General features: G+C 43.3%; 1 protein-coding gene across 7 annotated transcripts in view; it reads right to left on the minus strand.

The window, feature by feature from the left end:
• The window catches only part of Nfya (nuclear transcription factor Y subunit alpha), a 23,561-nt gene continuing 1,433 nt past the window's right edge, over positions 1–22,128 (minus strand). The window contains exons 2-10 of one of the 7 annotated variants that reach the window (XM_041655940.1): positions 15,049–15,193; positions 13,561–13,644; positions 9,950–10,096; positions 7,774–7,905; positions 7,389–7,494; positions 6,302–6,468; positions 5,838–6,011; positions 5,100–5,201; positions 1–2,448 (exon numbers count right to left, since the gene is read on the minus strand). In XM_041655940.1, the coding sequence (XP_041511874.1) occupies positions 2,395–2,448; positions 5,100–5,201; positions 5,838–6,011; positions 6,302–6,468; positions 7,389–7,494; positions 7,774–7,905; positions 9,950–10,096; positions 13,561–13,644; positions 15,049–15,123 (1,041 nt within the window). In that variant the 5' untranslated portion in view covers positions 15,124–15,193 and the 3' untranslated portion in view covers positions 1–2,394. Of the gene's footprint in view, positions 2,449–5,099; positions 5,202–5,837; positions 6,012–6,301; positions 6,469–7,388; positions 7,495–7,773; positions 7,906–9,949; positions 10,097–13,560; positions 13,648–15,048; positions 15,194–22,128 lie in introns of all 7 variants that reach the window. The other 6 variants (XM_041655941.1, XM_041655938.1, XM_041655939.1 and 3 more) reach the window with 6 other exon arrangements.

The raw sequence follows: 22,128 nt of genomic DNA on the forward strand, positions 1-22,128 counted from the left end.
TATTTTTATAAATTTATTAAAAAACAGTTGCAATGACATCGATGATCATCTGTATTCCCCTTGCTGGTGGGGAGACTTACATAGTTGAGTCCCAAAGGAAAATCAAGACATTATTATCAGGCACCCTGTAGCCAGGAAAAGCTACTGGTGCAGTGTCTAGACACTGGTGTGTCCCATTACCAGTGCAATTAAAATATATACATGTAGTTATTCTGCAACAGAAGCACTCAGGAAGTACAGAGATGCAGAGACCAGCAGCCCACTCCCCGACTCACTCTGTGTCTTTGAAGCCATCACTACAATTCCAAGAACAAGTAAAAAGAACTAAATTAAACAAACAAAAATCCATAAAAATGAGTCCCCCTATGGGTTATTACGTTGTGCTAGAATAACCACAATGCAAGGGTCATGGGCTAACTGCAATGCAGTGACAACATGAAACCCAAGCATCTATTTCAAAGGAAATAAAACTCAAATTTGCCTTCCTCAAAATGAAACTCAGCAACAATATGAGGTTAAGATTATGTACAAACTTACAAACACAAATAAATAGCGTTCTACAAGTGCTGGCTTAAACACTAGACATTAGGTCTGAGGAATCCCTGAACCCTTCTTTCCTTTAGAATCCTTACCGCCACAAAGGCAGAAATCCCTCATGGAATAGTCAATAGCTCATGTCAAGAGCCAGAAGTTTTTAGTAGATTTACTAAAAAAGGATTAGTCCCCTCTTACATCTGGAAGCCAGGAGAAATGGCAAGATTCCTGGGAGAAGGGAACGATGGCTTACTTCCTGCTTCTCCGATTAAACTGGTCTCCCTGTGATGTTCCTTTATAAGGTTAAAATCTTTCCCATTTTTAACACAGAACAAAGTCAAAGAGCCAGTCTTTAGACTTGACTGGTATTTTAACCAACCCCCAAAGTCTTTGGAATGACTGTTTGACTTTGATTGCAGAGCATACAGCTAACTCTTCTGAAATGTCAACCATGGCTTTCTCCTCCAGGCCTCAGCATGCACAGCAGATTCCGGGCTGGGTGTGTGTGGCTCAGTGGTAGAGTGCTTGTCCAGAAAAGATCACTGAGGCCCAACTCACCCCAGGGACTGTGAATTCCTGACCCTGCAGGAATCTTCTTCCCGATCTGTAGCTGAACCCTACAGCACAGATGTGTGTGCAATCTTGTTCCAAGGCCTCAGGGAAAGGAGAAAACAGTGGAAACTGGCACCAAGGAAATCAGCTGCCATGGGAAGAGCATTCACCCTCGGGGCCAGCACACAGAGGAAGGGTGGAGCCCAGTCTCCTTCACTCTGAGCTCCAGCAGTGTCCAGTCTGTGTTCAGGACAGCTGCCTAAACAGTGCTTTTCAGACAATATAAGGAGCACACCTCCAACTTCCCTCTTATGCACGCCAGAAGGTTGTCAGTGTGAATGTGGTTTCTTCAGCTTAAGAGCCATGCCTGGTGTCCAGCCACTGGACAATCATGCTCTGTGACAGCACTCGGGCAGGCAGGACACTTGTTCTCTACACTGAAATGCACAGATCCTTCCATTCCCTGCTGTCATAAAGCCCATGATTAAAAATCCTACGTTTGCCTCTGTTGAACAACGGTAAATGTCGATACTTCAGCACAGATGTTGCAAAGTTTTCTACCTGGAAAATCTGCTGCAAGGTCCACTAACTCTCTAAACTGTCTTTAAAGTGGCCCCAGGACAAACAATAGCCCAGATGGCCTGTTAACAGGGATGAACAGACCACTGTCAGAGCTAGAAAGATTCAGCGATGTACCTCTTAGATCCTCAAGGTCTTCTATCCTTTTATCCTGAGTCCATATTATCCTCTTTGGACTTTCTTGCCGAAGTGAAAAACACTAACCTGGCATGTGGGCAGACAAGGCTCTCATCACACGAACAGAAGACGGCAGCTCAGTCTGTTGCTCCATGTCGTAACATGAAGGAAACTTCTCTGTTTGGGAGCCAGCCCGACATCCCACCAGGGGATGGATGCTGGTAGACTCCACAGAAAGGCATGGGCTATGGCTGCTTTGACCACAGACCAGGCTGCTCTCCCCTACTGCAATGGCTGACTGGCTGGCCTTATACCACTCAAGTGCTTGTGTACGTATCGCTTGGCTGGTAAATACCTCCTTGTATCCTCCAAATTCACAAAAGATCAGTGTCACCAACAGTCTGAAACAGGTCCTGAATGAAAGGGTGAGACAAAGGCTTGCAACTTCAGTTCATCAGCCATCACTGCAGCTGTAATACTGAGCTAAGCAGTTTCTGTCCTGAGAAAGGGCAGAGAGCAATCATCAGTGTCCCATTTGAATCGGTCCATTTCCAGGAGCAGTGGAAAGAGTGGAGAGGAACGTGACTGATCAGCTCTACCACATTCCTGTGGTTAGGAAACTCGGATGATCTGTGTCATGGCTTCTTCATCAGCTTGGTTTGGATCCTACAAAGACAGCACAACAATCCTTTATACCAGTAACAGGAGTTCCTGACTCACAACTTAACCCCCAGGAAAGCCATACAACTTTTGAGTAAACGAAAGCTCCAAAGTGATCTCTATTTCTGCACACACAGTTTAAATACAATTCTCTCAGCCTAGAAGAGGCCAGCAGATCCATTCCCTAAAAGCACTAAGGCCTGGTCTGGCTCCCCACCAAGCACTGCATGGTTAATAGAGTGCCGCTTTCATAAGCATCCTGACCTGTGCTACCCTTAAGGGCATACCCAGATCAAACACCATGATATGATGTATTTTTGGGTCATTATTTTATATATGATGATCTCAAAATAATGGAATCCTAATAGTATTCTACTCCACAGGTGAAGAGACGGACTAAAAGACTGAGGAACTTACCAAGATCCTCCAGTCAGCATGGGGAATGAGAGCCTTTAACACAATGGCCTACGGCGGGCAGTTCCTAATCAGCCAGGCACAGACAGCAACAAGAACAGAGCGGCTGTCATGCTGTAGGGGAATACTGGCAGTGTCACCTGTGGCCAGGCAATCCAGGCTGCCGTGAGTAGACTACAAAAGCCTCACTATCTGATAGAGAACAACTGAAGAGACAGTAAGAACATGGAGAATCCATGCTGATGACAGTGAAGCGAGCCAACAAAAGAAATCCATTAACTCAACCAGTATTTACTGAGCATTTGTTCAGATCTGGATCTTAAGCTACGCCCAACACACACAAGAGAACAAAATCTCTACTTTGATGTGTAAATTAGAAAGCAGTGTGGATCATATAGAAAAATCTCTTGATTTTTATACATTAAAGGATAGGAGGAAATTATAGGAAAATACAAAGGAAAAGGAGCTCCATCTAGAGATAGGGGCAAGCTAAAGGTCTTTTAGATCTAGGCCAGGCTTAAAAAGAGGGAGACAAAAACTGTCCTTGGTGCACATATCTATAACACCAATACTAGGGAAACAGGGCAGGAAATTGCAAATTTGAGGCTAGCCTAGGCTATGCAACGAGAAGAAATACCCATGAGAAAAGATAGAGAAAAGAGTATTACAGACCGGAGACTGTGAAGACAAGGGACCGGGTAAGAGAACAGATAAATGGGTAAACATCAAGCAAAAAAGAGCAAACGAAGCTTGATGTGGGAGTGATTTCTTATTAATAAAGAAACTGCCTAGGACCATTTGATAGGCCAACCCTTAGGTAGGCGGAGAAAACAGAACGGAATGCTGGGAGAAAGAAGCTGAATCAGTAAGTCGGCATGATTCTCCTATCGGACATAGATGCAGGTTAAGATCTTCCCTGGTAAGACACCTCGTGGTGTTACAGGGATATTAGAAATGGGTTAGATCAATATTTAAGAGCTGGCCAATAAGAGGCTGGAACTAATGGGCCAGGCAGTGTTTAAAAGAATACAGTTTCCGTGTAATTATTTCGGGGCATAAGCTAGCCATGTGGGCGGCCGGGTGCCGGGGACGCAGCCCCGCTGCTCCTATTACTACAGAATCTAGAAGCAGACAGACAAGTTTACAGGCCACAGCCAGGACTTTGGGTATTTCAGCACAAATACAATAGAAGATGGCTGAAAAAAATCAGAGAGGAAAAAGATGTGCTAATCTTACAAAGATCACACTAGGAGGCAGTAAATGTGAAGAGGGGGGACAAGAGTGGAAGACAGTGGATACATTACTCCAAATCAAAGAAAGAGGACTAGGCCAGGCTGACACCAGTTAGCTGGGGACAAGCAAAAAGATTCAAATTATGTTTCAGAAATAAAACCAAAAGAACTTCAAAATCTGAACCATCCAAACTTTAATAATTGGGTGGTGACAAGCCACTTGTTGAGACGAGCCACTGGTTTGGGTAATAGATTAATGAACCAAGCACTCCATTTTGGACATATGGACTCAGAAACACCTAAGAGGTAATTAGTGGAATTTTATCCCCTAGGTTTTAATTCAGTTGATTGGTTTTTTGTGGAAGAAATAGGGTTGAACCTCACGCCTTATGCATGCCAGACAAATTCTCTCCATTCCTGAGCTAGCACCCTTAGTATGAGACGAAGTCTTACTAAATTAGCTGGTCTCAAGCTCACTGTATAGCCCAGGCAGGCCTCTACTGGTTATTCACCTGCTGCAGCTTACAGAGTAACTGGGCTGACAGGCCTGCACCATCAGGGCAGGCTCAGCCATCTAAGCACTGACCTTATACAAGTTATGTATTTCTCCAAAACCCATATTCAGCTGTATAAAATGGTGACAAAATGTCATTCCTATCCCACGGTCCTGAGGTTGCCACAGTCAGAACACCACCACCACCACCAAGTTTACCAGAGTGCTTGGCACTCTACCCAACACTCACCTACTGCAAATATAGCATGCTAAACGAAAGTAAAACGTTTCCTTGAAATAGAAAGAATGGAGACGTTGATAGTAAAAATTTAGAAAAACAAGGAAAAGGCCATGGGGTCAAAACTTTCAGTGCTTTTAAAAAGGAGGAAACTAAGCAACAACACCATACACTGTGGGGCGGGGTGTGTGTGTGTGTGAGAGAGAGAGTTTCCTTAAATGTAGGAGTTTATCGCTGCTAAAAAGAAGGCAGGTAGCAGAGAAAGAAAGGTTCTCCTTACCTGCATATGAGGACTGTCCTTTTCTTTCGGAGAGAAGAACCGTCCCCCTTCACCACGCTTCCGTGCCATGGCATGTCGATGCCGAGACTCATGGAGGTATTTCTGAAGAAAGAAAATAAGATTGTTAACAGTGAGAGCTAGCAGTTACCAAGTGCATGGATCAATTGTTACAAGTTTCAGACAGAGGCAAAGTCAAAGGAACAATGAAGGCTGAACGATGGAGAAAGCTCTGGAGAACAGTATGGTAGCTGCTGGCCATATAACCTCCGTAAGAACATGAATGTTAAAAGAACTGGAGGGAAATGATTGTTATCGTCCTCCTACCATTGACCCTTCCTCTGCTTCAGCAACAGACCGAGGTTTGCTCGAGTAAATGGCAGGTCAGAAGGAGACACCATTTCTGTGCTATCTGTAGGTATGTTAGACTGGGTTATCAGATGCTGGCTAATGTGACAGATGGGTTCCTTTGCCTTAACAGCCATTACAGACTGCACCCATGCGAGCACTGCAGCTGTAGATAGGAGAAAGTCCCGAGGACAAGTTACCTCTAGATTGCTTTTCAGGAGAAAGGGGGAAAGCACCTTGCTTATACGCCACTGTGTGTCACTGTTCTCAGAAAATCTGTCTGCATTCTGTTGTTTGGAAGGGACAGGAAAACACACCATATTCTAGTCAATGTTACAGGCAGAACAATTGTGCTGTTTTCTGCCTGCCTGGCACTTCCCATGACATACACACCCTTCTTTCCTTTGGAATTTTCCCTTCTGCCTCTAGCTTAGCCCGTGCTTGTCTCCTCTTAAGGATGCGGTGATACTGTTTGGCATTCACATACAGGGGTTCTTCCTCCAGCATCTCTGCTCCAGGTAAAGGGATTCTTTGGATAGCAGGCACAGAGCCTGCTCCTGGCACCATCTGCATGAACAAGAGACCAAACCTTATTAGTAGCATAAAAATTCTAAATAAAATTGCACATTTACACCTATCTTCTGCTGTATCTCCAGTGTCTAGAACAACCTGAGACACTGGTAGGCATTAAACATCTTGTGAGTGAGGCCCACTGTTAGTGCCTGAAGGATAGAGTTCAACTACAAGAAGTTAAAACCATAAGCAACTTCACAAGAAACAACAACTTACAATTCAGAGACAGAACCTATGGAAAGTTTCAGTGTCAGAGAACAGAAATGGGGAACCACTTTCCTTACCATGACCATTCCTCCTGAGTTGACCACATTGCCCGCCACTGGCAGTGTCACAGTGACAGTCCCTTGTCCACTGCTGGTTGTGTTGGTATTGGCTCCTGTCTGAACAATCTGTGCTCCTGCCAAACTGGCTGCTGGGATGGTTATCATGCCTGAAACAGGGACTGTAACTTTAAGAAAACAAAACAAAAAAACAAACCAAACAAAACAAAAAACCAAACCAAACCAAACAAAAAAAAAAACAGGCACACGGGAACAGAAAGAAGGGAAGACAGTTAGTCCCTTCCACCTGTCTCTCGTATACTCTCCTGGAAAAATGCACTAACAAACACCAGGGAGAAAACAAACAGCCTCTCCTACCCCTTTACTCCATTTTGCTAATGTGGTCTGTGTGAGTTCATTTTTGGAAGTCTCTGTTAATGGCCTAGGACCCAGTTCTATATAAATTATACTTCAACCCCCCATACTGTACATCCCAACAAGGGTATCAAAAAGGCACGAAGATGTGGAGGCCTCCCTACTGCAGCACCATTCCCACTACCAACACAGCTGCCACTGCTGCTTTTCTATGTTCTTCCACACGGGAAGAGGCCTCGCCAGGGTTCAGTCCAGCCTGGCTCCCTCCTATATGAATAACACACAGCTAGTGCACCCTCTGCATCTAGTACACTGCAAAGTCTTGGTCTCAACCAAACCATTGTGGAATCTGACTGAGATGATTTCTCTGGACTTAAAGTATTGCAGTCTACTGTGAGCATGTCTCTGCCCAAGCCAAGTCTAGACTTCTTATGTGTATGCATCTCTTCCTAGGGCACACTTCTGTGTTTACATCGCCTTAGCTAGGGGAGAGGTCCTCTTAAACAACTATATGATCAGATTAGAGGCCTAGAACTAAACTGTAGGAATGCTGATCTATAAGCAGCAATGGGTTGGTCATATATGGTGACAAGAACTGACAATCACCGGAGGTCTGGTGGGAACCCTGCTGTTTAAATGTGGTGTGGACTTCACAACAACACTGAAGCACTCACAGGTCTCTAAGGCTCAAATGAATGCCCTGCAAAGTTCCAGGGCAATAACGGCAGCTTACCTTGCTGGAGAATTGTGCCATCTGCATTAACTGGCTGGTAGACAATAGTCTGCCCTTCAGCAGTCTGGGCCACTTGCTGTCCCTGGACAGCAATTTGCTGTTGTGTCTGTAGAAAACAATGATATACTCAACAGATGCCAAAGACTCAAGAGAACCCAAGCATGTTTTTGATAGCTTTCTTCTGCATTCATGTTTTTTTTTTCAAGACAGGGTTTCTCTGTGACCTTGAAGCCTGTCCTGAAACTAGTTCTTGTAGACCAGGCTGGCCTCAAACTCACTGAGATCCACCTGCCTCTCGAGTGCTGGGATTAAAGGCATGTACCACCACCACCTAGCCCCTGCATTCACATTTGATGTGAACTAGGTAGCTTACTGCTCAACTCACCTGAGTCTGGCCCGCAGTGACTGCAGTCTGTGGCTGCTGAATGATGATCTGTTGGGTCTGACCCTGCTGTCCTTGTACCTGCACAGCCTGCCCACCCTGAATCTGGATCTGACCAGGAGGGACCAACTGTATCTGTGGAATACAATACACAAAAGATTGGCATCAACATGACTCCTTTGGTTCCTTATTTTTGCTTTTATTTTTTTATTTTTATTTTATGTATATGGATGTTTGGTCTGCATGCATATATTCACCATGTGCATGCCTAGTGCCACTGAGGCCAGAAGAGGGAGTCAGATACTCTGGAAATGGAATTACAGATAGTTATGAGCCACTATGTGGGTACTAAAAATCGAATCTGAGTCCTCTGGAAGAACACCTAGTATTCATTACTGCTGAGCCATCTCTCCAGACTCACATGTTAGGTTTCTGCAAACTAGCTGAATAAATTCCTGTAGAGACCAGGAAGTATGCGGAGGCACACGCCTGTAATTCTACAACTTGGGAGGCAGAGGCGAAATGATCAGAAATACAAGGCCAGCCTCAGGATCACAGTGAGTTTGAGGCTAGTGTTCGGGCTACACAAGACCCTCTTTCCCAAAATTACAACAGAGTAATAAATACTTTGAAGGACAGGAGTCTTGTTCTAATATCAGCTATCAATTATTGAAAAGTTTATTTCTATTTTTCTGATCATTAAATAATACTGAGTATTGTTTGGGATATCAATAATTACAGAATTGGTATTCATTAACAAAAGAAATGTTGGCATGGTTATTTTTTTTAAAGTACATTTGCTTAAAAATACTTCAGTGCTCTACAAATGAATAAAAGAACTTTCAAAAATATATTCTTTCCAAGGCAAGTGTTAAGCTAATGGCAGTCAAGGTCAACACTTTGATCAGGTTCTTGAGAGAGACAGAGATAGGCTGTCAAGATTCTTGATCCACAGAAACTGAAATGTACAATCATTAATTTGATTGGATAAAGAATCACTATGGAAACAAGCACTACACATGCCCTTTAAGGGATTTCTAGATTAGATTAATTGAGGTGGGAAAACCTATCCTAACTGCAAGTGGCATTCCATGAGTTGGAGTCCTGAACTGAGTGAAAACAGGAGAAAGTCAGCTGACCAACTGCATCCATTACTCTGCCTGCAGCCAGAAGAAAGGTGACAAAATGTTTCTTATTGTAATCAATGTGTTACACGGCAGTAGACAGATAAGGTGATGTGACATATTATATTCCTATTCAGTTCCAAACCCCTCACCGTCACTTAGCACTGCCATTAGTATTCATCTACCTCTTCCCACTTTCTTTGCTTACAGGTTTTGGAGTGCCAGACCTCACAGAGCGAATATGGAAAGCACAAGATCATATGTGGTACCTGAACCTAGCTCCCCTTCTTAACTGCTATAGTCACTTACCAAGAGTATTATCAGAAACTTGACAAGTTTTAAAAGTTTTTCTTTGAAATCTTATAAACTGACAAAAAGGGAAAAAGCCTTAACAGTTTGCTCAATGTACAGAACCCTATTTTCCTTGACTACTGGATACAAAACCTCTAAAGATTCAATGAGAAAGCATTTAGGAATGCCCTACAGCTCAAAATTTCCAAATACTTTATACTCAAGAATACCCCCAACCCAAAAGTCAGGGTGCCCAGATACTAAACCAAGTTATCACCCTGGCCCACCTGCAGATCCCCATCTCCCTTCCCACCAGCTTTGTTACCATTCTGTCACTGTTCCTTGGCCCTCTTGAGCTTTGCTTCACAGATCTAGCAGCTGGGAAGTTACTTTCAGCTAGGTGGGTTTCAGTTTCTACCCACTGAGTCTGTAAAGGACATGCCTACAGCCTCAAGTTTCCGCAACTCTCCAGGTGACTAACTGCTGGTAGAAGGGAAGAAGAAGGGAACACGGTCCCCGTCTTAGAGACATTCTTGGATCTTTCTGTTAGGCTATATACTGCCCAAGTTTTCTTAAGGATTCTCAAATACTACAAAACTCAGTTAAAAATGTTGGAAGCTGGCTAAACTAATGTGAAGACACGTGACACTGACCCCTGGCCCCCATTCGTAATGTAAACCTGTACACACACAGATACATACACCACCCATAGTCATACCAGACTTCACTGATGTACAGTCTAGGTACTTTAAAAAGACCCTCACCTGCTGTAAACCTTGTGTTCCAGACACAGGTACCTGCATGATAGTTTGGCCTTGTCCACCCGGCACAGCCTGGACCATGATGGGTTGGCCAGTTGATGTAATTAGCTGGCCTCCACTGACTTGTACCATTAATGGCTGCCCCTGAACCTAGAATGGAATATAACACCAACAATGAAACAGTGCAAGACACAATTGGCTTTACCAAGACAATCACTATCACTGGAACTGTCCTGTTTGGCAAGACAGACTTAGTAAAGTCATTCCTTTTTTTCCTCCCAAGGCAGGGTCTTTCTATGTATGCTAGCTGGCCCTGAACTCAGATCCTCCTGCCTCTGACTCCCAAGTACAGAGATTAAGCCTGGTCCTGAAAGTCAGCCTTTTTACCCCACCCCCACCCCCCCGCCCAGCCACCATGTCTGTTTGAATGTGAGTGTGAGTATAGATTATATGCATATGCTGCAGAGGATGGGATGTGAGATCCCTGGGGCTGGAGTTCCAGGTGATTAGGAGCTGCCACGTGGGTGCTAGAACAAACTTCAGACCCTCTGAAGTAGCAGTACGCGCTTTTAATCACTGTATCTCTGCAGATACCTGATTTTCTGATTAAGTGCCAAGTTGGATATTTAATGGAACCTATCTAGAGTCTGGAAAATCTCAATAAATCAGGTATTAATCACCAAAACCAGGCTGAATTTAAAACCAGGACTAGTTTGCTTTCTCAAACGGATACCCAGGAATGGTTTCTGGTAAAGGCTAGGAAAGCAGCAAGGAGAGAGGTAATGATGGTGAGAACTGAGAAGTGAATCAAAGTACAGCCTCTAGAGACTGAATAGGAAGAGTTCTGAAAGCTCACTTGAAGGTTCCTCCTGGGCCTCACGCAAAGGGAAACCTGAACACTCACTCACCTTCACTTGACTCCAAGGAGCCCAAGAATGGCTGCTACTTAAGGAGTCTACTACTAAAGACTCATGGACTGGGCGGGCTAGTAATTCCAGCACTTAGGAAGCTGAGCCAAAAGCATGGGTTTGAGAACAGATGGGCTGCACAGTAAGCTCTAGGTAAGCCTGATAAGACCCTGCCTCAAAATCAAGCCAAGCAAGACTCTCCAGAAATAGGTTCCAGTCAGTCTGTGATCATCATAGTAGAGTTCTGCATTCTGCATCTTAAATATCTGCATATTTATTTTAATTATCAGAAGCAATGAGAGACTGAAATCAGATAGCTATGGTGTGTAATGGTTTCCACTCTTCAAGTCTTCTGCTTCAACAGACCACTCCAGAAAGAAGTCACTGCACGTGCTGTCACCTCTTGAACCCCAATGTGAAAACTCAGAGAGAAAGGTCCAGACAGAAGTTGCTTTGGAAGTGGGGATGAGTAACAGGACAAACTCAAAAACTCTTACTGCAGACTGTCTTTGCTTGAAGGAACTATTGTAACCCAACAGACTAAAATACTCGTTCTTAGTTCCAGTAGCAGTCCATTCCAACAGTATCAGTGCAGTTGATTAATCTGCCCTAGATAAAATGGTTAGGCTCTCCCACTACCAATCTCCATCAGAACCATCAGGAGTAGTTCAACCTCAGGGCTATCCTCTGAGAAACTGGTGATTTTTAAAGACTTTATGGCTTATCTGCTCACATTCTCTTCTCTTAATTCCCCATTTAAAACACCCCTTTGCTACACCAATGCTGTCAGGTGCTGTGTTATGAAATGTATCAGAAGCCTTACTAGAGGAGTAAGAGAGAGAACTATTTAAAATTCTTCTAAAATGATGAGACTTATAGAGGAAAATTCCCATCACTTCCATTGCAATGCAATCTAGAGCTTCTTAGGCGACATGGCTGTGCTGCTACTGTGGGCTGTTCCCCTGTGTGAAAGTGGATGCCACAAGCTGACAATGGTTATCATCTCTTACTGCGTGTCACTCTGTTGCTTTGAGACAGTCTCCCCTGATTTAGCCAGCTAGCCCCAGGTTCTGCCTGTTTCTGCCACCCAGTTCTGGGGTTACAGGGGCAAACTCACATATTTATGTGAATTCTATGGATCCAAACTTATGTCTCTACACTTGCATAGCCAACAATCTCCAAAGGTGACATAAATTTAAGACACTTAATAAATTTCTGGTTATCTATCACCCTCTCCACTAACATGCTATATATGCATGCGATAAAGGATTTGAGACTCTGAAGAGCTCACTGTGTCTACAACAGATAATCACAAGGACTCATGCATGAGACAGAAGCCACACAGTTAAAAGCATGTCACATTCCCATTCTATGGTAGTTAACGACAATCCCAGACACCGTTTCATGTATTACAAGGATGAAGCAAGCAGGAACAGAAAGCTGCTACACCCACTGAGATTCATCTGTTCAGGAAGACAGACAAAATCAACTTCTTAATTTATGTGTAGAACTGGCCACGTGACATCACCAAACACTACTAAGTGGCAGGATTGAAAGGGTCAAGTCCTTACAGCAGTGGTTCTCAACTTGTGGGGTCACGACCCCCATGGGGTCAAATGACTCTTTCACAGGGGTCACGTAAGACTATCAGAAAACACAGATATTTACATTATGATTCATAGTAGTAATAAAGTTACAGTTATGAAGTAGCAACAAAATAATTTTATGGTTGGGGTCACCACAGCTTGAGGAGCTATAGTAAAGGTCACAGCATCAGAAGTTGAGAATCACTGGTTTACAGGAAGGAACGGTCACCTCCAAAAGGATCTCAGCAGCACTTGCTATAAAGTGAGATGCTAGTTTGGCTTTGGAAGTCCCACTAAGTCATTCCAATTCCGGGAAGGAAGACAGGGAGAGCAGGCATCTGAATCTTGCCAACTTCTCAAAACCTTTAGCTCTCAATGGACCCAGAAGCAACCAATGCTGCTACTCTCAAAAGAATTTGGGCTATTTAAATTGACCATACATGGTGCTGAAGAACAGCATCAGCATCGGTTAACTCCAGTTTGTTTTTGTTTTTTAGCTTATCAATGTAACCTGTGCTTTGTTTTTTTAAAAGAGCCCAACCTGGTCCCAAACTCTCACTCTTTCTGCCTCCATATCCCAAGCACTGGGACAGGAGGCATTACCACCATGACCTATGCTAGCACTTAAAAATGCCCATCAAAAAGATAAGCAATCATCTCTGCAGAGCTCCTAATGATACAGGAAAGGTTATTCAGTTCTCAGAAAAACTTTGCTCAGTGCAATGAATATTTAACAGTCAAGCTGCACTTTTAACAAAAACAAAACATAATAGTGCAGTCAAGTCTGTCCATGTGTGCACCCACTTCTCCAGTGCAGTACAATCCATGAAACTTGAATAGGCGTCTGAGTACTGAGTAAGCTCTAAAGCCACCTGTATAAGGTCTTCCTGTTGCTTGCTTCCTGGTACTTCTAAAGCAACACACTTAGCACATACTTCTCAGAAAACAGACACAGCAGTCACCAGATGTCTTGGCATGGGAAACTGGCATGCTGGCCTGAGAGACAGGTTAGCAGCACAAAAGGCATGCGACTTTGCCATTCAACTTGAGATCCAAACATAAACAGCAGCAGACAGGCGATGTTCATGCAGTGCTCACAGAGAATCAGAGAGGGCACCACTACCTGGAGGGTCTGGACTTGCTGGCCTGAGGCGGATGCCACTTGGGCCTCAGTCTGCAACTGGACAGCAGTGACACCACCCTGCTGCTGAGAACAGGAACAGGAAGATCTTGAAATGTATCAGAATGGGAACGTACAGCTCAAGACTTGAGATCACTTGAGGGAGGGGGGAGAGGGGCGTGTCTCTGAAAAACTTCACCCCACATAGGAGCTTTCAGAGTTCTGGACTCTTCAAGCTGTCCCCAGAGTGGGCCTTACAACACACTTCTGTGACTTACAATACAAAATTATAATGCAGTCCTTCCCAGAAATAAGAATTCTACCACATTGCTAAACATTTATGTTAAATATTTCTATATTTTCTTAGGGTCACAAGAACAAAACCAGCAGGTCTTAAAGGTTTGAAACTACAACAAAGAATTTCAGGTGCTATTAAAGTTATTAAAACATCACCAAGGAAGAACTAGTCATGGTGATCCAAATTCTAGTCTTGGTAAGCTACTCTTCTACATCCCCAAACGAAGACTTATTCCCACTCAACTGACTGACCACTTCATAGGCAATGTTTTCAGAAAGCCACCCAACTTCCTTTTTATCCTGGGGAATGCCTCCCAGGAAGAAAGCCACCAAAAACCACTCTGCCCCTGAGGAAGGCCTCACCAAGACCCATTTCCTAAGGAGGCTGCAGGAAGCTGCCAGTGCCTCAGCAGACTGAGGACAAGGAGGAGGCTAGCAAGGCTGGAGAGCTACCAGGCTCAGCTAATCCTCGCAATGTGGAGGAGCCCTCCCCCCCGCAACCAGTGGGTTGGAACTCACCACCAATACTTCCTCTATTCTGTCTTAGTGAACCTCTATTCTGAGGAAAAAACACACCCAGGACAACAGTATTTGGCCTGTGATCAAATAAAAACAATATCTTTTTTTCCCAAAGCACAGGAATGGGGAGAAAAAGAGAAGGTCCGCTATTATAAACCCAGATAAAAGCACGGCAAATGCTTTATGTGCACTAATTCAAACATCTGGTAGACTGTACTGTGGGAAAAGGCAGCAGCAGGAGCTCCTTTTCAATATGTACTCATCCGGAGTATCACCCCAAATATTATTCTAATATTGAACTACAGCTGTCCAAAATAAACTCTGGTAGAACAGGCCAGCAGACTGCCTGAAACCTGACTACTGGTGTGTCTATTTTGACACACCTTTGCTTTATCACAAGTCAGCATAAACAAGGGGAACAGTAGACTGAACCCAGGGTAAAGCAGAGGTGTCCTGACTTTCCTTCAGTAAGTTACAAAGGGCCAATCTACTTTTAAAGTGATCTTCACAAAGAAGAGATGCCAAGGGGCAACAGACTGGTTCCCAGTACAGCACAAGTCATGAGATCTAGACTTACAGGGTCTGATAGGACCCACAGAGTAACCAGAGAAAACCCGCCGCTGCACCACCAGCTGCAGTACTGTAATGGTCAAAGCACATTCGCTCCCATACCTGCTGCTGAATCTGGCCAGCCTGCACCACGATCTGCTCTGTGGAACTATTGCTGTTTGTTGTATACTGCTCCATGGCCAGGCCACGTTAAGAGTCCTGTAGCTTCACTCTACAAATTCCAGGCAGCTGCAGGTAAGGACTCCTACTACAAGGGGAAGGAGAAAACCTAAATGAGTCAATTAGTAAAGGCTCTCTTATGACACAATAATTTATTTTCTAACTATATGCCACATTAATATGAAAGTCAACAAAAGATATTTATTCAATTAAAAAAAGGGGACTATATAGCACAGTCATAAAACATTAGTTAGGCTGGCAGTAAACAGCTGCCATCCCAGCACTGAAGAGGCTGAGGCAGAAGGCTGAGAGTTTGAGCTAGCCTGGGCTATAAAAAATTTCCTCAAAAAGACTAACCAACCAAACAAACATAACACATGGTATTGTATTTTCACATTTAAAAAATGCTTCTACTCATTTTTTTCCTGGCAACTTACCTTGTATATTAGCTATCTCTGTGATGCTGTGACCGAAAATTAGTTTTTTAGGCCCAGTTTTAGTGGATTTTAGTCCACTGTGGGTATGTGTGAGGTTGAGAAGCATATTTCACACCATGATGGACAGGACACAGAAATGAATACTCTTAAAAGGCCAGGGTAAGATATAGTTCCCAAGAACACATACTCCCCTCAGTAACCCACTTCTTCCAACTAGGCCCCATCTACCAATAATGGCATCATATAAATGTACCAAGAGCCCTTAGGATGCAATCCCCTATAAGCAACACGCCCAGACACACCCAGGTGTGCCTTACTAATTTGTTGTTTCTCAATCCAGTTAAGCAAGTAAAAGTGATCACCTTTCATTACCAGAGTAATGCTGTCTGAGGTTTTCTGTCCTGCCTGGATCCTGCAATCGTTAAGTCCCAAAGAAATCACATAGAGGTCTACATTAGTTATAGACTGATTGGCCCTTTAGCTCAGGCTTCTGATTACCTCTTATAACTTATATTAGCCCAATATTCTTGTCTATGCTAGCCATGTAGCTCAGTACCTTTTTCAGCATGGCAGTCACATCTTGCTTCTTCTGTGGCTGAGTAAGGAAACTGCAGAAAGAACTTTCCTCTACCTAGAATTCTCGTTGCCCCACCTCTACTTCCTGTCTGGTCACCCCACCTCTACTTCCTGCCTGGCTACTGGCCAATCAGCGATAATTTAGAATATAATTGCCAGGACACAGACCATTGTCCCACAGCAGAGTAACACTCAGAAGCACTGTTAAGCCATCTTTTGTCGCAAGGCCTGATCTCAAGGCAGCAGATCAACCTTAGAGAATTTGTATCATATACTTGCATCCAAATATGCTACTCTCCCGAGCTACATATGCCACAAACGACCTTAAGCTGGAGGTTTGTTACTTACTGAGAAAGTAGTTCAAATATTTTGCTTACCAAAATCTCCACTGAGGTAAGACTACTGATGTCTTACATAGTATATTCCAGGACAACCTAGCTAGAGTGAGACTTTGGCTACAAACAAACACATAAACATATACAGAATCATGACTACTAAAAACATAATTTCAAAACTTCCTAGGCACCATGATGCCTTTAACCCAGCAGATAGGTCTTTCAAGGACAGGTGTCCTCTTTTCAGAGTTCCAGCCAGGATACACAGTGAGACCCTGTTTCAAACTCCATCAAGTAGCACTAAGTAGGAAAGCTCTAGCAAAGCTTTGAGAGTTATGCTGCAGTCCATAATTAACACAAAGAAATGGTACCCACTGCCGGGCGGTGGTGGCGCACGCCTTTAATCCCAGCACTCGGGAGGCAGAGGCAGGCGGATCTCTGTGAGTTCGAGGCCAGCCTGGTCTACAAGAGCTAGTTCCAGGACAGGAACCAAAAAGCTACGGAGAAACCTGTCTCGAAAAATCAAAAAAAGAAAAAAAGAAATGGTACCCACCACAGCAGTAACATTTAAAACTTGGTATAGCAGAGTCTGTTTACATGGAGTGTTCCATGGCCTGTATCGGTGTCTAAAACTTCTTTAGCACCAAATCCTATATATACTATTCTTTGTATACTCATTCTGCAGCATAGCCTAAATGGTTAGCCCAAACGACCTTTTCCTGGCTCATTACTTCAGGAGTTTCTTAGAAACGGAACAGTACCTAACAATATTCAGTGTGCCCAAATGCTGACATTTAGCACCGCTTCTACCCCTCTTGTGCCCTTCCCAGTTATATGATCTCTACCCACACAAACATTCTCTTATCCATATTCACAAGCAAAGGTAGGACTGCCTACCGTCTAGGACGGAGAACGTATGGGTTTTCTTGAGTTAGACTTCTCTTGTGTAATGAACATGCATTAGTCAGGTTTCTCTGGAGAACAGAGTGGAATGAATCCACACATATATGGTAGGAGGTTTATTAGAGTGGCTTACAGGTTGTGGTCCATTAGTCCAACAATGGCTGTCTACCAACAAGAAGCCCAAGAATCTAGTAGTTACTCAGTCCATGAGGATGGACGTCTCTGCTGGTCTTCAGTATAGGTTAGGAATTTTGGAGAAGTACACTCCATGCCAGCGAAGGTGCAAGAGCAAGCAGGCAAAGAACAGGCTAAAGCTCCCTTCTTCCATGTCCTTTATATAGGCTACCACCAGCAGAAGGTGTGGCCTAGATTGAAGTTGACTCTCCCTTCCTCAAAAGATCTGGATTTCAAATGATTCAGGCAAGAAAAATTCCTAACAGGTGTACCCACTCACTTGGGTTTTAGTTAACTCTAGACACAGTCAAGTTGATAAACAAGAATATCATCACAAAACACTTTCCAGATTTATCTGCTTTTCTTGCAGATTTCATTTCTTTATGGCTGTATAAAATTCTATGCTGCATATGCATGGCATTTTCATTATCCATTCTGTTGGTGGCCCATCTAGGTTGGTTTCATTTCCTTGTTATTGTACACAGAACAGCAGTAAATATAAATGTGCAAGTATCTCTGAGATGACATAGAATCCTTTGGTCCATGCCTAGAAGTGGTATAGCTGGGACACATGCTAGATCTTTTTAATCCTGAGATACCTCCATGACGGGGGAGTGTCATATATCAATCTGTTGATTTCATTGGTTAAGCAATAAAGAAACTGCCAGGCCCATTTGATAGGCCCACCCTTAGGTGGGTGGAGTAAACAGAACAGAATGCTGGGAGAAAGAAGCTGAGTCATAGAGTCGCCATGATTCTCCCACTCCAGGCAGATGCAGGTTAAGATCATTCCTGGTAAGCCAGCTTGTGGGCTACATAGATTATAAGAAATGGGCTAGTCCAGGTGCGAGAGTTAGCCGAGAAAAGGCTAGATATAATGGGCCAAGTGGTATTTAAAAGAATACAGTTTCCGTGTAATTATTTCGGGTAAAGCTAGCCATGGGGGCAGCCGGGTGCTGGGGACGCAGCTCCGCCGCTCCTATTAGTACACCTCCACACTCATTTCCATAAACAGCAGTGTCAATAAATAAGGTTCTTCTTCCCTATATCCTCAAGGGCATTTGTGGGTCTTTATTTTCTGGATGTGAGCCATTCTGACTCAGGTGAGAAAGAGGAATGGGGTAAGTTTTAATTTACATTACCCTGGTGGCTAAGTGTTTTCCTCTAGTGGTAACAACTCAAAAAAGAATAAGCCGAGTGGCTGGTGGCACATGCCTTTAATACCAGCACTCGGGAGGCAGAGGCAGGCGGATTTCTGTGAGTACAAAGCCAGCCTGGCTTGCATAGTGAGTTCCAGGCTGTTATAGAGAAACCCTATCTTGAAAAAGAAACTAACAAAATAGGTGGAAATATGACTTAGCATTTAATACGGCAGATGCTAATAATGATAGAATGTAAGTAATAGGTACACCAGTATTGATCATAATACTCTTTCAACTTTACTGTCTAGAAATTTCAACACTAGAATATGGGGGAAAATACTCAACATATAATCAGGCATACACCTTTAATCCCAGTGCTCAAGAAACTGAAGCAGGCAGAGCTCGTGAGTTCGAGGACAGCCTGGTTTACAGAGCCGAGTTCCAGGACAGCCAGACTGTTACACAGAGAAACTCTTGTCTTGAAAAACCAAGGAATAACCAAAATAGAGCACTTACGCCTTTAGTGTGGGTTACAGTGGACTTACAATGGGAATATAAATAGCAACTTAACTAAATTTAATCCCTACTTTATTAGCATGTGTTCACTGTATAAAACAATGGTTTTTAACACTGACCCCATGTTTCTCTTTACAAATAATCCCCTTCTTTTTATCTGACTTTATCTAGAGTATGCATACGAGAGAGAACATATTTGGTATTTGTGGTTCTGAATATGCCTTCTTTCCCTTACTGTGATGTTCCAGTTCCAGTCATTTCCTTTAAAACATAATTCTGTTCTTAATGTATAATATTCTATTGAGTATACAAACACTTTTCTTTATCCAATTACTCATTGATTGGTACCTACACGGATTCCTTAACTTGGTGGTTGTGAAGGAAGGCACAGCAATAAAGTACAGTGCCTTTAGTATCTGTCGATTCTGCTTTCTTCAGGTGTACCCCCTAGAGTGGTATAGCAGGATCATGTAGTTCTACTCTTAGTTTTTCGAGAACTTACACACTGTGATAGCTATTCTTGGCATCAACTTGATTACATCTGGCATTAACTAAAATCAAAGCAACTGGGTACATCTGTGAGATTTCTAAATTAAATCATTTGAAGTGGGAAGAACCACCTTTAATCTGGGCCACACCTTCTAGTGGTAGCCTATATGAATGACATGGATGAAGAAAGCTTTGTTCTTTGCTTGGCCTTGCTAGCAAGCCCATTCCTTCACTGGCGTTACAGCCTACTTCTCGGAGATTCTGGCATATATGAAGGCCCTCTGAAATGCAGCTTTGAGGACTCAATAACTCCACTGAGAGGCAGTCATTGTTGGACTAGCTGGACTACCTGTAAGCCCACCTTCTCACATACTCTCTCACATACACACAGACACATCTCTCAGTGGCTGAATTAGTTTATACTGCCATCTATGATATTTAAGAGCTGCTCCCATCCTCAACATTCTCTTCTTTCTTTCTTTCTTTTTTTTTTTTTTGAGACAGGGTTTCCAGGGTGTCCCGGAACTCACTCTATAGACCAGGCTGGCTTCCGCTGGCCTCTGGCCTCTGCCTCCCGAGTGCTGGGATTAAAGATGCATGGTAGCATCCTCTATTTTCGTTGACAGCTACTCTGATTGGAGTAAAAAGATTTTTTTTTTTCTTCCTTTCTCGAGACAGGGTTTCTCTGTAGCTTTGGAGCCTGTCCTGGAATTAGCTTTTGTAGACCAGGTTGGCCTCGAACTCACAGAGAACCACCTGCCTCTGTCTCCTGAGTGCTGGGATTAAAGGTGTGTACCACCACTGCCCGGCTAAGAAATTACAGTATAGTTTTGATCTGCATTTTCCTGGCAGCTCAGTATGGTTTTTGTTTTTTGGTTTTTTTTTTAATGAATATATCTACAGGCCATTTGTAATCTTTGGAGAACTATATCTTAGATTATTTGGTTTTTAATTTCTGAGTTCTTTCTATATTCAGGATATTAATCTCATCAGATGAAAAGATGTTTACATTTGCAGATTTTTACACCAGGCTTTTCTGAGCCAGTTGAATGAGTTGTTTCTTTAGAGGCCTCAGGCACACTAGGAAATCAGCCAAAATAAGTGGCTCTACTAGGGAAAGCGACAGTTCCCCTTTTGGTATGTGTGTATGCACTTGTGTAGAGCTTTTAAAACTCACCAAAAATATAGACATATACGGTGCTTACACTTTGATGTGGAAAATAGAGATATTTACATTCTCTGTATTTCAATATATCCACTAGCCCTAAGTCCCCTTCCCATAAGGCTTTCTTCTTGGCTAAGTATCCATAAATCTTCATCTTATCAGATTAAAATGCAAAATGGAGCTTTGATGGGCAAGAATGGTTAACAAGTATCACTCAGACCTCACTAGTTTATCCCACTGATACAAATGCTTCCCTCTCAAGCCATTGAAGCCTACTGTACTTTGAAGGGCAAAAGCAGATGAGGCTCCAAATATAGTAGCCATTCTGCATTAATAAGGGAGCAATGGAGCTTGGAGCATGACATTCAGGCTGCTCACGGTGTCTGCTTTCTGGCCCCAGTAGAGCTTCAGGCACCTGCTTTTGCCACTTCAGCCAGCAGAACTGTTCTGCAATCTGACACACCACCTTTGTCAAGCACTTCTTTGCCCAAGATTATGACAAAAGTGAGCCAGCTGGATTTAGTCTGTCTAGCTCTTCCACAAAATTTTGAATGTGTTTTTGAAAGTGAGAATATAAATGAATATGGATGAGAATGAATTTATTCTGGTCTCTGAAGCATTCTTATACCCTGCCCATTTAGAATGGCACAGAAGCAGTTGGCCAGCACTTAGAAAGGTAATCTATCTGAAGTTATTCGAAAGCTGAAGCATTCAGAAATGCAACTACAATAAGCATAACATCAACACAGGCCGTGAGACTTGACAATCACAGGCAAAGACCAGACTAAGGCCTTTGAAGGCTCCAAATATGCTCCTTTTCTCCACTAACAATATACCATGAACTTAGATAATAAAACAAGATTCTAACTTTGAGTCTTGACTTCCCTTCATGGACTGGGAAATGAAATAAGCCTCCCCAGGCTGCTTTTGGTGTGGTGCTTATCACAGTAATAGAAAAGCTGACTAGAACATAAAGAAATGAAGAAACAACTTAAACAAAGAAAAACTTCCTCGAAAGTGAATACAGGCCGTTTCGCTTCAGAAGGGACTCAAATCCACCAGTTAAGAGCTCAGCAAAGGTGCTAAAGAAGTCACACCCTGAAGGCTGGCTCCACCTAAGCTGAGAACAACTGATGTTTGGCCTGAGTAAGAACAACGTCCCTCTCCCAGAGAAAAATTTCCTTTTCTTTCCCATCCGCTCCCCAGCCCCAATTATGAGATTAAAGCCTTAGGTCGGCAACGTTTTCTCCCCAACGTTAGGGAGAAAAGCCCCTCTCCAACACTTC

Source organism: Microtus oregoni, unplaced genomic scaffold (genome assembly GCF_018167655.1).
Source record: "Microtus oregoni isolate MIOR12 unplaced genomic scaffold, Mior012 000007F_ref0000211, whole genome shotgun sequence".
Lineage (NCBI taxonomy): Eukaryota > Metazoa > Chordata > Mammalia > Rodentia > Cricetidae > Microtus > Microtus oregoni.